The sequence below is a fragment of the Aulonocara sp. 'chitande type north' Nkhata Bay genome, linkage group LG18, assembly GCF_057382095.1.
Source record: "Aulonocara sp. 'chitande type north' Nkhata Bay isolate Kocher_YH1m ecotype deep benthic linkage group LG18, A_spYH_male_GT1.1, whole genome shotgun sequence".
Taxonomy (NCBI): domain Eukaryota; kingdom Metazoa; phylum Chordata; class Actinopteri; order Cichliformes; family Cichlidae; genus Aulonocara; species Aulonocara sp. 'chitande type north' Nkhata Bay.
This window is the reverse complement of record NC_141361.1, coordinates 33038364-33053441: the sequence shown is the minus strand read 5'-3', so window position 1 is coordinate 33053441 and position 15078 is coordinate 33038364. Positions and strand designations below refer to the sequence as shown.

General features: G+C 43.0%; 1 protein-coding gene across 3 annotated transcripts in view; it reads left to right on the top strand.

Moving 5' to 3' along the window:
* The window catches only part of LOC147309018 (signal transducer and activator of transcription 5B-like), a 59861-nt gene that overhangs the window by 24750 nt on the left and 20033 nt on the right, over positions 1 to 15078 (top strand). For all 3 annotated transcript variants that reach the window (XM_086272234.1, XM_086272235.1, XM_086272233.1), the window contains 8 exons: positions 3809 to 3939; positions 5015 to 5166; positions 7421 to 7576; positions 8626 to 8805; positions 8899 to 8986; positions 10757 to 10879; positions 10997 to 11089; positions 11583 to 11789. In XM_086272234.1, the coding sequence (XP_086128360.1) occupies positions 3809 to 3939; positions 5015 to 5166; positions 7421 to 7576; positions 8626 to 8805; positions 8899 to 8986; positions 10757 to 10879; positions 10997 to 11089; positions 11583 to 11789 (1130 nt within the window). The remainder of the gene's footprint in view (positions 1 to 3808; positions 3940 to 5014; positions 5167 to 7420; positions 7577 to 8625; positions 8806 to 8898; positions 8987 to 10756; positions 10880 to 10996; positions 11090 to 11582; positions 11790 to 15078) is intronic.

Genomic DNA, 15078 nt, shown 5'->3' with positions numbered 1-15078 from the left:
CAAGAAGGTGATTGGTCACTTGCAATGTTGAACTTGGAACAACATTTATTATGATGATGTGGGAACAACGCCAACACGAGGATATCAGATCGTCCGTATTTATATAGCGCCAAATCACAACAAAAGTCGCCTCAAGGCGCTTCATAGATACAGAGAAAAACCCAACAATCATATGACCCCCTATGAGCAAGCACTTTGGTGACAGTGGGAAGGAAAAACTCCCTTTTAACAGGAAGAAACCTCCAGCAGAACCAGGCTCAGGGAGGGGCGGGGCCATCTGCTGTGATTGGTTGGAATGAGAGAAGGAAGACAGGATAAAAGACATGCTGTGGAAGAGAGACAGAGGTTAATAACAGATATGATTCAATGCAGAGAGGTCTGTTAATACATAGTGAGTGAGAAAGGTGACTGGAAAGGAAAAACTCAGTGCATCATGGGAATCCCCGGCAGCCTACGTCTATTGCAGCATAACTAAGGGAGGATTCAGGGTCACCTGGTCCAGCCCTAACTATATGCTTTAGCAAAAAGGAAAGTTTGAAGCCTAATCTTGAAAGTAGAGATAGTGTCTGTCTCCTGAATCCAAACTGGAAGCTGGTTCCACAGAAGAGGGGCCTGAAAACTGAAGGCTCTGCCTCCCATTCTACTTTTAAATACTCTAGGAACAACAAGTAGGCCTGCAGAGCGAGAGCGAAGTGCTCTAATAGGGTGATATGGTACTACAAGGTCATTAAGATAAGATGGGGCCTGATTATTTAAGACCTTGTATGTGAGGAGCAGGATTTTGAATTCTGGATTTAACAGGAAGCCAAAACAGGAGAAATCTGCTCTCTCTTTCTAGTCCCTGTCAGGACTCTTGCTGCAGCATTTTGGATTAGCTGAAGGCTTTTCAGGGAGTTTTTAGGACTTCCTGATAATAATGAATAATGAGTCGTCCAGCCTGAAGTAATAAATGCATGAACTAGTTTTTCAGCGTCACTCTGAGACAGGATATTTCTAATTTTAGAGATGTTGCACAAATGGAAGAAAGCAGTCTTACATATTTGTTTAATATGTGCGTTGAAGGACATGTCCTGGTCAAAAATGACTCCAAGGTTCCTCACAGCGTTACTGGAGGCCAAGGTAATGCCATCCAGAGGAAGAATCTGCTTAGATACCATATTTCTAAGATTTTCAGGGCCGAGTACAATAACCTCAGTTTGATCTGAATTAAGAAGCAGAAAGTTAGCGGCCATCCAGGTCTTTATGTCTTTAAGACATTCCTGCAGTTTAACTCATTGGTGTGTGTTATCTGGCTTCATGGACAGATAGAGCTGGGTGTCATCAGCATAGCAGTGTAAATGTATGCTATGTCTTCTAATGATGCTGCCTAAGGGAAGCATGTATAATGTAAACAGAATTGGTCCTAGCACTGAACCCTGTGGAACTCCATAATTAACCTCAGTGTGTGAAGAGGACTCTCCATTTACATGCACAAACTGGAGTCTATTAGATAGATATGATACAAACCACTGCAGTGCAGTACCTGTAATACCTACAGCATGTTCTAATCGCTCTAATAGGATATTATGGTCGACAGTATCGAACGCTGCACTGAGGTCTAGCAGGACAAGCACAGAGATGAGTCCACTGTCAGAGGCCATAAGAAGATCATTTGTAACCTTCACTAAAGCTGTTTCTGTGCTGTGATGAGCTCTGAAACCTGACTGAAACTCTTCAAATAAACCTCTGCAGATGATCTGTTAGCTGTTTGACAACTACTCTTTCAAGGATGTTTGATATAAAGGAAGGTTGGAGATTGGCCTATAATTAGCTAAGACTGCTGGGTCTAGAGATGCTTTTTGAGTAAAGGTTTAACTACAGCCAGCTTGAAGGCCTGTGGTACATAGCTGATTATTAGAGATAGGTTGATCATATTTAAGATCGAAGAATTAATTAATGGCAGGACTTCTTTGAGCAGTTTTGTAGGAATGGGGTCTAAAAGACACGTTGATGGTTTGGAGGAAGTAATTATTGAAGTTAACTCAGAAAGATCAATTGGAGAAAAAGAGTCTAACTTAACATCAATGGTACTAAGAGTAGCTGTAGATAATATTACATCTGTGGGATGATTACTGGTAATTTTTTCTCTAATGATAAAAATTTTATTTGTGAAGAAGTTCATGAAGTCATTACTAGTTAACGTTAAAGGGATGGTTGGCTCAAAAGAGCTCTGACTGTTTGTCAGCCTGGCTACAGAGCTGAAGAGAAACCTGGGGTTGTTCTTATTTTCTTCAATCAGTGATGAATAGTAAGATGTTCTGGCTTTGCGGAGGGCTTTCTTATAAAGCAGCAAACTATTTCTCCAGGCTAAATGATGATCCTCTAAATTTGTGACACGCCATTTCCTCTCCAGCTTACGAGTCATCTGCTTTAGGGTACGTGTTTGAGAATTATACCACGGAGTCAGGTACTTCTGATTAGAGACCTTAGTTTTCACAGGAGCTACAGTATCCAGAGTCGTACGTAGTGAGGAGGTGAAATTATCAGACTCTTGTTTTTTTTTAAAAACGTGAGTATGAACTTATACAAAATGCAGCAATATATTTATAAAAAATAGTTTTATTGATCACAAAATATATCGGATTCATATCGGTATCGGCAGATATCCAAATTTATGATATCGGTATCGGACATTAAAAAGTGGTATCGTGCCATCTCTAGTAATAATATTGTCAAAAGACTCATGATTCGGCTCAGGTGCTAGAACAGGTTGTCTGCCAATCAGACGGGTGGTGGATCTTCAGACAGCACTGAATTAAAAACAGACATAATTCTGTCATAAAACTGTCATGAACTCAGGAACACTTGCAGAAGTTGTCTGTGTGTTGTTGTCTCTGACTCTATTGACTGTTTCTTATATAGCATGTTTATACCCCTTTAAACCCCAACCCATCGCCGGTGACAGGTTAGGGTTTAAAGCAGGAGTGAGCAACTCCAGGCCGCGAGGGCCAGTATCCTGCAGGTTTAGATCTCACCCTGGGTCAACACACCTGAATCAAATGATGAGTTCATTACCAGGCCTCTGGAGAACTGCAAGGCATCACACATTCATACATGTCCTTTTGTTCTATGCTGAAGTGCTAACATGTGCACACATTCAATGATGGGTACATTGAAGTATCTTGCCTAAGGATATTATAGGATATTAGATATACAGACTGAAGCAGCCTGGAGTTGAACCACCAAGCTTTGATTAGTAGATGAGCTGCTCTACCGAGGCCTTTGAAATAAAGGTGGGAGGGACAATACTGAACCACATACTGCAGCTGTTCCAGCAGCACAGCTTCATAGAAGAGTGCAGGTGTTGAACTGCCTGCAGTCCAGACCTTTGACTGACCCGAAACATCTGATACACCATGAAATGAAAAATATGGCAAAGCAGCGAAAAGCCTCTTCAGAGAAGAAAGGGACAACAGTCCTCTCTGAAGTCCAGCGTGGTTTTTGGTTTTTTCAAATTCAAAATGAGCTAATTTTTTCATAGATTTGCTCAGTTGAAACATTTGATTTATATTCTTTGTTCTATTTGTAATAAAATGTGGATTTAGATTTCCAAAACATTGCATTCTGTTTTTATTTAAATTTGATAAAGTGTCCTAACATTTGTTCTATGATCTGTGGCTATAAATTGACTTAAATCTTAATCAGCTCTCGGTGACTAAGTAGCAGCAGGTTTATGGAAACAGATGCTGCGTCACACACATTTGTACAAAGCTGCATGTGTTGATTAATTGTGATCGTGTTTAACATCTCCTACGTCTTGCTTTGTCAGCCCAGCTGAGCAGCTTGTCTTCACTGGCTCCAACTGAGCGCACCCAGCGGGAAACAACCCTGCAGAGCAAGCGAGCCACTGTGGAGGCCTGGCTCGCCAGAGAGGCCAGCACACTACAGAAATACAGGCTTGTATGGAGACACATCACACATACACTTCAGAATGGGTATCAGAAGATCTCCCTCCCCCTCCCTCCCTCCATTTCTTGTTGCTCTTGGTATCTAATTAGGCAATCATTTGGCAGCAGCTCAGTGCATTTAGTTGTGTAAGCTAGGGTCGTGCTGTGTCACATCCACGGTAATGCCAGTATGAAAATACCCCTGATATAAAATGTCATACCATGATATCGTTGATATATCTAGTGGTGCAAGGAGACGAGCTGGGGCGCGTCTGAAAGAGCTGCAGCAGCAGCTACATGGCAGCCTGCAGTGACTTTTACTACCTAAAACAGCTTCTGCTTCAGCAGCCTGTAGCAAAGCACAAGAAACACATGCAGATAAAATGCAGTTGAAACTTGACCAGATGCAACATTTTCTATACAGGTTGTGTAAGTGCTGTGATAATCTCTACAGTTAAAAAATAACAACAATGAAAAAATGCTGTCTCTGGTTTGAAGACGACTCCCACGGCCCATTCAGTGAACTGCTGTCAGATGTCTGCTTAGATCTGACCACGTGCGCTCAGCGCAATGATACTCCTCAATCATTGTGGGCTAGAAGGAAAACTCCAGTGTTCCTGAAAGGAACAATTATCTTTTAAACTTTAAGCCAAAATTACAAAATAACTCCATTAGGCCTGTGTGACTCTACATCAATAAATATCAGCCTAATACAATTGATAAGGCAAAACTGAGCTTACAGTTTTACGATGCTTGAGATTTGGTAGGACCACCTTTGGCTGCCAGTAGCAAAGCACCTAAAGAAAGAACTTAACACTGTTTGTCTGTTATATGTAGAGACAACACTCTCTCATGTTAGGAGTGAATGATCCAGATAAGTGAAAAAACAGTCTAAAGAACACATTTGAAAGGTCTTTAAACAATTCTTTCAAAGTCTGCTTCCTAATAAGCAAAACGGGGGAATAATGAAGGGTCAAGCTTTTAGCACACAACTATAAAAGACACACTGGCGCCATGTTAATCTGTAATTTACAGAGTTATATTTTTCATACGCACTTGTTTCTCAGTGTGTGGCTGTACTTTGGCAGGACCTGGCAGAACAGCACCAGAAGACCTTGGGCCTGCTGAGGAAACAGCAGACTGTGATCCTGGATGAGGAGCTCATTCAGTGGAAGAGGAGGCAACAGCTGGCTGGCAATGGGGGTCCTAATGAGGGGGGGCTGGATGTTCTGCAGTCCTGGTAATTGTTGTTTTACATTCACGCATTAAAATCTAATTTTACCAACTCCAACAGCTGTTTTTGTAATAGTGTAAACATGTGGAGAGTTGTTGTTCAGTAATGACAGTGATTAGGACATAACACACGAGTTTAGGATTTTCCCCCTTTTTACTTTGTTTGTTTAGTTTTATGCATATTTGTCACATAAATGTTTCAGGTCATCAAACAAATGTAGATGTAAGACAAATATAATCAGATATATATCAGAAAATAAGTAAGTACAAAATAGAGATGATTCGATTTATCCAAACTGACCCTGTAGGAAAAGAGTAGCTGGCACTTTAAAGCTAATAACTGGTTGTCCAGCCTCTGCAGCAAGATCTGTGCTGACGGCCAATTAACCTTTCACATCTCTGTGGAGGAGTTTTGGAGTTATCTTAATACAGACACACTGGAGGGTTTCTTCAGCATGAATGGCTGAATGGTTCATGCTAAAGCATCTTGGTCGTATTTGAGACTGGATTTTATTTATTAGGCCACTCCAACTTGTGCGCAGTCTCTTATTGTTGAGCTCTAACCTTCACTGAGTCCCGCCGTTCTTTAGATGATGTTCTTCTGTAACCTCCTGGATAAGTCATTGGTGTGCTCTTTGGTTAGCCAACCATTCCTGGGAATGTTTACACCTGCTCCACGTTTTCTCCATGTGTGGATAATGGCTCTATCCATGGTTCAGTGAAGTACCAGAGCCTTAGAGACGGCTTTTTCACTCTTTCCAGACTCATAGATTGGCTCTCATCTGTTTCTTTGGATCGTGGTGTGACCTGTTTCATTCTGTCAGGCAGGTCTTTTAGGTCATCATGATATAAAAAAGACATTCTGTCCATATTAACCCCAAGTTGCTCTGTAGTGCATCTGTTGGAGTGTGACTGTGTGTGAATGAGCACTTAAACGTAGAAACAAGTGCTTGCATGGGTGAATGTTGTGCAAAGCTCTTTGAGGGCTCAGGTGGAGTAGAATATGTTTTATAAGATTCTGCATATTTACCATTTACAGTTACAAATAAATCTGTGAATCCACAAAAACGTGTGAATGAATACAGGACAGGCTCAGACTTCTGTCTTTTTACACATTTATCATGAAAGAAACTGAGACTTACTGTTGAAATTGATCTTATTTTTCTGATGTTACAAACATCTGTTAAATGTTATGATATTTAGTATTTAGTATTTAGTATTTATTTATTTATTGTCATTGTCAAGAACAATGAAATTGCGTTTGGGGCTTCCATACAACCAAAAAAAAGAAGAAAATAATAAATACCCCTTAAAACCCAAGTGTACATATTTAACCCAGTGTGACTCCAATGCAATAAGACAATCCTTAGCAATAATGTTTGTAGAAATTCAGACAAAGACCTGAGAAACATGACAAAATACAACAATGCAACCCATTCAATATTATTGTACTGTGAGATATGATATCAGATATGATAGTTATCTATTTAAGAAAGAGGGGGGCAGGAGGGGGAAGAGAATAAAGATATGATGCAACAATGCAGACCAGTTCATTGCTATTAAGAAGTTGGATATGGTTATTGTCCGTGAGAGGGGGGCAGAGAGTTCAGGAGCCTCACAGCCTGTGGATACAGGCTGTTGGCCAGTCTGGATGTTCTGGCCTGTATAGACCTGTACCTTCTCCCTGAGGGCAGCAGATGGAAAAGGTGGCGCGCAGGGTGATGTTGGTTCCGCAGGATACTGTGCACCCTCCTCAGACAGCGAGTGGGGAAGATGTTACTGATCTCTGGCAGACTTGTTCCAATAATTCTGCCAGCTTCTTTCACCACCCGCTGGAGTGCTTGCTGATCGGCCTTGGTGCAGCTGGGGAACCACACTAGAAATCCATACGTCAGAACGCTGCTGATGGCACAGTTGTAGAAGTTCAACATCAGAGATCTGGGAATGTGTGCGCTCCGCAGTCTCCTCAGGTAGTAGAGGCGCTGTTGGGCCTTCCGTACAACTGAGGTGATATGGTTGCCCCAGGACAGGTCCTCGGTCACAGTTACCCCCAAGAATTTAAAACTGCTCACCCTCTCCACCGCCTCACTGCCAATGAAGAGAGGCAGATGGTTGTTATGGCCCCTCTTCCGGAAATCTACAATGATCTCCTTGGTCTTAAATGCCTTTACGCTGATGTAAAGGACAGTATCAGCGGTTCGCCCCGCTCAATGTATGTGGCCGGTGATCTCTGGTGATCCTTCTGCTTCCTTGTTGCTCAGGTGTGAGAAGCTGGCTGATCTGATCTGGCAGAACCGACAGCAGATCCGACGCTGTGAACATCTCACCCAGCAGCTTCCTCTGCCGGGGCCCATGGTAGAGCTGCTGAGCAAACTGAATGCTGACATCACTGACATCATCTCTGCCCTGGTTACCAGGTGAGGAAAATTCAAACCAGATTACAGAGGCTCCATCCTCTTCAGATGTGGTCAGGAGAAACTTAAGAGCTTGATATGGTGACAATTGTAAGAGGTGGAGACTTGGCGTTACAGACTCTTAACACCACTTTCAAACTAATTAAAATAAAAAATATGTCCAAGTATACTGTGTAAAGAATGTTTGCAGAGAGCTGTCCATGGAGAAAAAGGCTGGTAGGCAAGATGAAGCATTGGTAAATGGACCGTTTCTTCCGTAGTGGTGTTCTACTCTGAGCACTCTACACTGTTTCTCAGCGCTTCCTAGCTAACATTCATACGCCGATGTTTGCATCGGAGAGCAACATGGGCTTAGTATCTTGCCCAGAGATATTTGGCATGCAGACTGGAGTAGACTGGGATGGTATCACCAGCCTTCCAGTTAGTGGGTGACCTGGAAGAGTGTTGGTTGGCTCACAGGTGCAGAAAGGCAGTTTGACAGAGAGGTCCTGGATGGAAAAGATGTACAACAGGACGTCTGAAACTAATGATCTAGAAACTGAAAATGACAACAAAGAATCCTAACAGTGAAGGATCCACACAAACATCTGCTGACTACTGGAGAGTTATACGCGTCTCTCCACAACACGATGTGTCACATAGCGTAGGGTCCACCTGTGAAAGTGTTAGCTTCACACTGCCAGTCAACCAGACAAATTGATGGTTGACAAGACTCAGCGCTGTGACAGACATGCCAACGTCAGCTTCAGTAAGGAGCTGGGTAATCTGAGGCTGAAAGACCTGAAGCAGAGTATAGCCCAGAGCGGTCGTCATGTTCAGAGGAGCGTCACGAGCCTTAAGGCCCAAACAGGAAGAGAGGCTCAGCTTGACTCCAGGAGCAACACAGCACGTCTCAGGACAGAAGACTGACGTGTGTTTGGGACCTTCGTACTTCACCATCTGTCAGTGACTTTCTGAAACATAACCCACGTTTACATACCGAGTTTGTGTCACTTAATGCCTTTGCTTATCCTGCATGGTGTCTGTAATGTCATTATCGCTCTTCTTCACAGCACCTTCATCATCGAAAAGCAGCCGCCCCAAGTGTTAAAAACCCAGACCAAATTTGCAGCCACAGTTTGCCTCCTGGTGGGCGGGAAGCTCAACGTCCACATGAACCCACCTCAGGTCAAAGCTGTCATTGTTAGTGAGCAGCAGGCCAAGGCTTTGCTGAAGAATGAGAGTACGCACAGGTGAGGCTGTACAGGTGACATAAACATGTCGTTTTAACGTCATCATCATTGCTTTGAAGAACAGTCAGTGAGAATATGTTCAATCCTAAACAGTGAAAGCAGTGGAGAAATCCTCAATAACAACTGTGTGATGGAGTATCACCAGGCCACGGGCACCCTCAGTGCACACTTCAGAAACATGGTGAGTCTCTCTAAATAAAGCTGTTACACTTGTGCGTTTCTCGGGCATTTTTGTACGTTTTGGTTTTTTCTTTGTTTTGATTTGGGGATCATGATGGCTGTGTTCAAGCTTTTAACTTTGGTAAAAAAATAATGCAGTAGTTCAAATGTTTAATCTGGCACTTAAAGGGTTAAAGTCCTGAAAATACTTCAACGTTTGATCGTTTTGAAAAAGGCTCACGTTGGTTTAGTGATTTATGAAAAGAAGCAGACATGATTACGTAGTTCAACTAATATATATATACAGCAGGTAAAATAACGTTGAACACGTCAGCAGTTCTCTAAGTAAATATATTTCTAAAGGTGCTTTGATGTGAAATTATCACCAGATGTCGGTAACAACACTTCCAATCCAGACGTGCAAAGGAATCAAACCACAGATGAAGTTGTGTAATAATACAAAGTGACACAGGGACATTTATTTATTACTTTATACAAATGTTGGTGATGACAGTTCATGGCAGCTTCTGTATGGAGAAACCAGTCCCATCATTGCTCATGACTTTGACCCACTCACCACACAAACGGTCTCTAAATCCCGAATGCTCCGTGGATCCTTCCCACAGATTCGGCTCAGGTGATTGGCTGGGCCGTTCCAGCGGCTTTACTTGATTTCTCTGAAACCAACAGTTTCCATTGGCTGTGTTTGAGATCATGGTCTTGCTGAAACATCCATCCTTGTTTCATCTTCATCATCCTGGTAGATGGCAGCAGATTTTAATCAACAATGTCTCCATTCATCCTTCCTGGAGTTATATTTAATGTCTCAGTGCTGTACGCTGAATAAACAGCCCCCCACCAGGATGCTCCCACCTCCAGACTTCAGTGTTGCTGTGGTGTTTTTGGGGTGAAGCCACCCAAACACGGTGTGTTTACAGCCTTCAAAGAGTCCAGTTTTGGTCTCATGTGACCAAACTATATTCTCCCAGCATTACACAGACTTGTCTAAATGTTGTTCAGCAAACTTTAAACACACTTCAACATGTTTGTCTTCAGCAGTGGAGTCTTGGTGGCTGAGTGCCTCACTGCGGCGGTCCCCAACCCCCGGGCCTCGGACCGGTACCGGGCCACGAGAGTTGAGGCTCAGGTGTGAAATGTCTGGTTTTCAGCGTTATTTTGTTATTGTTTTTTATCATTAACTCGGTTTTCCTGGGTCTTTTCACGTGTGTTATGAATAAATCTTCTTTTTTTCGGCACCGGTACTAGTTTTATTTTGTTGTATTTATCCGCGACACCTTAAAGGCCGGTCCGTGAAAATATTGTCGGGCATAAACCGGTCCGTGGCGCAAAAAAGGTTGGAGACCGCTGCCTTACTGCACTTTAAAACAATTGTAGCTGCTGATTCCCGGTGGTTTGTAGCTCTCCATCAGCGGCCCTTTGCAGTTTTTTCACCTGTCGGTCTGAAATCTTGTGGGGAGCAACCACAGCGACACAGCACAGATTAAAGATGGTACACGTCTCCTTTTCTTGACCAATGTCACTCTCAAACTAAACGGTTTCTATGGCACAGTGCAGTATGCATAAATGTTGATGACTGTTAGGACATAACAGAAGATGTAAATGTGATATATGCATGTTTTTATTTTTGTCTCTTCACTGTGACTGCATAGAGGAAATCCATCTGTAACAGATCCACTCTGACAAAATAAATGACAGACTGAATGTGATTATGAGTCACAACATTTACTGTAATCAGATAATCTGGTTAAATGTTCGTGTTTGTGTGTCACAGTCACTGAAGCGGATCAAACGCTCGGACCGTCGAGGTGCAGAGTCCGTGACAGAGGAGAAGTTTACCGTTCTGTTTGAGTCCCAGTTTAGCATTGGGGGCAACGAGCTGGTCTTCCACGTCAAAGTAAACCCCGTCTCCGTGTCTGATCTTTTTTAAACATGAGTTAAACATGAGCAGCCACATTTACTAGAGTAGACTGGAGTTTATAATTGAATTGTGGTGTGTTTCTGTAACCTGCAGACTCTGTCCCTGCCTGTGGTCGTCATTGTGCACGGCAGCCAGGACAACAACGCAACAGCTACGGTCCTGTGGGACAACGCCTTTGCTGAGCCGGTAGGTTGGCCGCCCCTCGTTGGCTGGTGACCTCAGTGCCTTCTTTAATGTTTGAGCACGATTTATGTTGTTTTTCCTCTGCAGGCCACGACAGCAGACTTGTGATTGAAGAGCAGGCTTTGAGCTGTTCAAATGAATTTTACAAAAAATTCACTTGAACAGCTTAAGAATTACAGCCTGTATATTAAATAAGATGTAGCTGAAATGCCAACAAACTGGGGGTTCTGCTGAAGGGAAGGCCTCACGCCTACAGAACTATGTTCTGTACAGACTAATGATGCTGTGGAACCTGTGCCAGGCTGACTAACCCATCTCGTCCTGTTTCTTTCTGCCATAGAGCTCCACTGCTGTCCAAATACTCGCACGTGTCCTCACGCAGCCTCAGTGTTATTCTGTGACCTGGAATAAATCCACATATTTTGAAATAAACAGTGAATATGTGGAGACAAATAAAATGCAGTTGGAAGCTGAACTTTTTTCCTCCTCTCATCAGGGCAGAGTGCCGTTCATTGTGCCAGAGAAGGTGCTGTGGCCCCAGCTGTGCGAGGCCCTCGATATGAAATACAAGGCAGAGATGCACAGTGGGCGTGGCCTGTCAGACGACAACCTGGTCTTTCTTGCACAGAAGGCTTTTTCAAGCAGCAGCAACAACTCTGACGACTACCGCAGCATGACCATATCCTGGGCCCAGTTCAACAGGGTGAGTCCCTCCTGGGAAAACAAACAAAAACAAACAAACAGAAAGCTCACAACTATGGGACAGAGCAAGTATCAACAAATAACCACAACATGGCAGGTCATTGTGACCACAGAAGCAGTCCCAGGTGCACTCAGGGCCTTTCAAGGATAACCTCAGACATCCGAAAACCAAACACAGAAAATACAATAATAATAATAACAATAATAACAATAACAATAACATAACAACATTGATAATTACAGAAAGAATTTTAAAAACAAAGAACTCAAAAAAAAGTGAGCAAAACAGAAAACCCATCATGTGAACCCCCCCCCACCATCCCCCCACCCCTTTACCCCTGTATGGCTCTCAACCTCATCACATTCGTGTATCCAGACAGCCCATATTTACACCTATCTATAGAAACTCTCATGCACAGGAATCAACACCCCCACGATAAAACTGCAGCATTCAGGAAACCGAGTCAGGAGGGCCCAACCGGGGCTCAGCTCAAGGCAGACCCAGGGGGATTTGCGTCACCTCCATGATCTGTTAGGTCCAGAGACGGTCGTACTGCCAGGAAGGGGCCCCAGATTTTTCCAAAGGTTCCATATTTCCCTTTTACACTGTGCGATATCTTCTCAGGTGTGCAGTAGCTCATTAATCCCGTGTCTCAGTGTTGGGGAATTTTCAGCTTCCCAATGTAGCCGAATACATTTTTTCACTGCACTACTCACAAGTAAAATAAAATATTTCTTATGATAATTCACGTTGATAGAACCTGTGTCACCTATAATCCATAGTTTTGGGTCCAGTCCGATTTGGGTCCCCATTACCCTTGAGATTGTTTCAATGGCCCGTCTCCAGGACTCTTCTATCACTGGGCAGCATGTGCAGGAGATCACCATCTGTCACCTTACATCTCAGACATTTGGAGGAATAATTATTATCAATTTTATGTAACCTACAGTGGGGCAAAAAAGTATTTAGTCGCCACCGATTGTGCAAGTTCCCCCACCTAAAATGATGACAGAGGTCAGTAATTTGCACCAGAGGTACACTTCAACTGTGAGAGACAGAATGTGAAAAAAAATCCATGAATCCACATGGTAGGATTTGTAAAGAATTTATTTGTAAATCAGGGTGGAAAATAAGTATTTGGTCAATAACAAAAATACAACTCAATACTTTGTAACATAACCTTTGTTGGCAATAACAGAGGTCAAACGTTTACTATAGGTCTTTACCAGGTTTGCACACACAGTAGCTGGTATTTTGGCCCATTCCTCCATGCAGATCTTCTCGAGAGCAGTGATGTTTTGGGGCTGTCGCCGAGCAACACGGACTTTCAACTCCCGCCACAGATTTTCTATGGGGTTGAGGTCTGGAGACTGGCTAGGCCACTCCAGGACTTTCAAATGCTTCTTACGGAGCCACTCCTTTGTTGCCCGGGCGGTGTGTTTTGGATCATTGTCATGTTGGAAGACCCAGCCTCGTTTCATCTTCAAAGTTCTCACTGATGGAAGGAGGTTTTGGCTCAAAATCTGGCACTGCGGGATTTGATTCCCTGCCGTTGTAGTGTGTTACTGATGGTGACCTTTGTTACTTTGGTCCCAGCTCTCTGCAGGTCATTCACCAGGTCCCCCCGTGTGGTTCTGGGATCTTTGCTCACCGTTCTCATGATCATTTTGACCCCACGGGATGAGATCTTGCGTGGAGCCCCAGATCGAGGGAGATTATCAGTGGTCTTGTATGTCTTCCATTTTCTGATGATTGCTCCCACAGTTGATTTTTTCACACCAAGCTGCTTGCCTATTGTAGATTCACTCTTCCCAGTCTGGTGCAGGTCTACAATACTTTTCCTGGTGTCCTTCGAAAGCTCTTTGGTCTTGGCCATGGCGGAGTTTGGAGTCTGACTGTTTGAGGCTGTGGACAGGTGTCTTTTATACAGATGATGAGTTCAAACAGGTGCCATTCATACAGGTAACGAGTGGGGGACAGAAAAGCTTCTTACAGAAGACGTTACAGGTCTGTGAGAGCCAGAGATTTTCCTTGTTTGAGGTGACCAAATACTTATTTTCCACCCTGATTTACCAATAAATTCTTTACAAATCCTACCATGTGGATTCATGGATTTTTTTTCCACATTCTGTCTCTCACAGTTGAAGTGTACCTCTGGTGCAAATTACTGACCTCTGTCATCATTTTAAGTGGGGGAACTTGCACAATCGGTGGCTGACTAAATACTTTTTTGCCCCACTGTATAAGGGGTGTAATATATCCTATGAAGTATGTTAAATTGCATTTGCCTGTTTTGTAGAAATTAACATGGTCTGTGCCTGTTCCAATAAATGGTGCCATTCTACCTCTTCATAGACATGGCCCAGGTCTGTCTCCCATTTTCTTTTTATCGACGCTTTGTTATGGTCAGGTAACTTTTTATTGATAATAGTATATATAGAAGATGCTATTCCTTTTATTGACTTCCATGGTTTGGTGCAAAGATGCGTTTCAAGAGGAGTTTCTTTTGGTATCTCGGGGAATAACCCTTTGGATTTCTCCTTGACCCGCTCTCTTGTTTGTAGCAATTTGAAGAAACTTTGTCCTGGGAGTTTGAATTCTTAGATTAGAGATTAGATTAGATAGAACTTTATTAATCCCTCGGGTGGGTTCCTCTGGGAAATTCGACTTCCAAAAAGCACAGCAACGACCGAAGTTACAGTTACAGAATTGTTATATATATATATATATATATATATATATATACACACACACACATATATAAATACAGAGACAATATAAATAAAATATACAAAGGGGATAAATAGAATAAATAGGAATAAAAATAAAAATACAAGTGAATTGCACATTTCAAGTATTGAGTCTATTGCACTGTTGACTATTTACAAAAGTATTGCACAAGGTATTGTACAGTGAGGTGAAGAGGCACTACAGCTTAGTTGTTCCCCCCTCCTTTGTCCTCCTGTCTCCCCTCCCTCTCCCCTCCAGAGAGGAGTTAAACAGTCTGATGGCGTGTGGGACAAAGGAGTTTTTAAGTCTGTTAGTTCTTGTCTTGGGGAGAAGCAACCTGTCACTGAACAGACTCTTCTGGTTGTTAATGGCCGTGTGCAGAGGATGCCCAGCATTGTCCATAATGTCCATCAGTTTCTTTAGTGTCCTTTTCTCTGCCACTGTCACCAGAGTGTCCAGCTTCATGCCGACCACAGAGCTAGCCCTCCTGATCAGTTTCTCCAGCCTGGATGAGTCCTTCTTTGCTGTGCTGCTCCCCCAGCACACCACAGCATAGAAA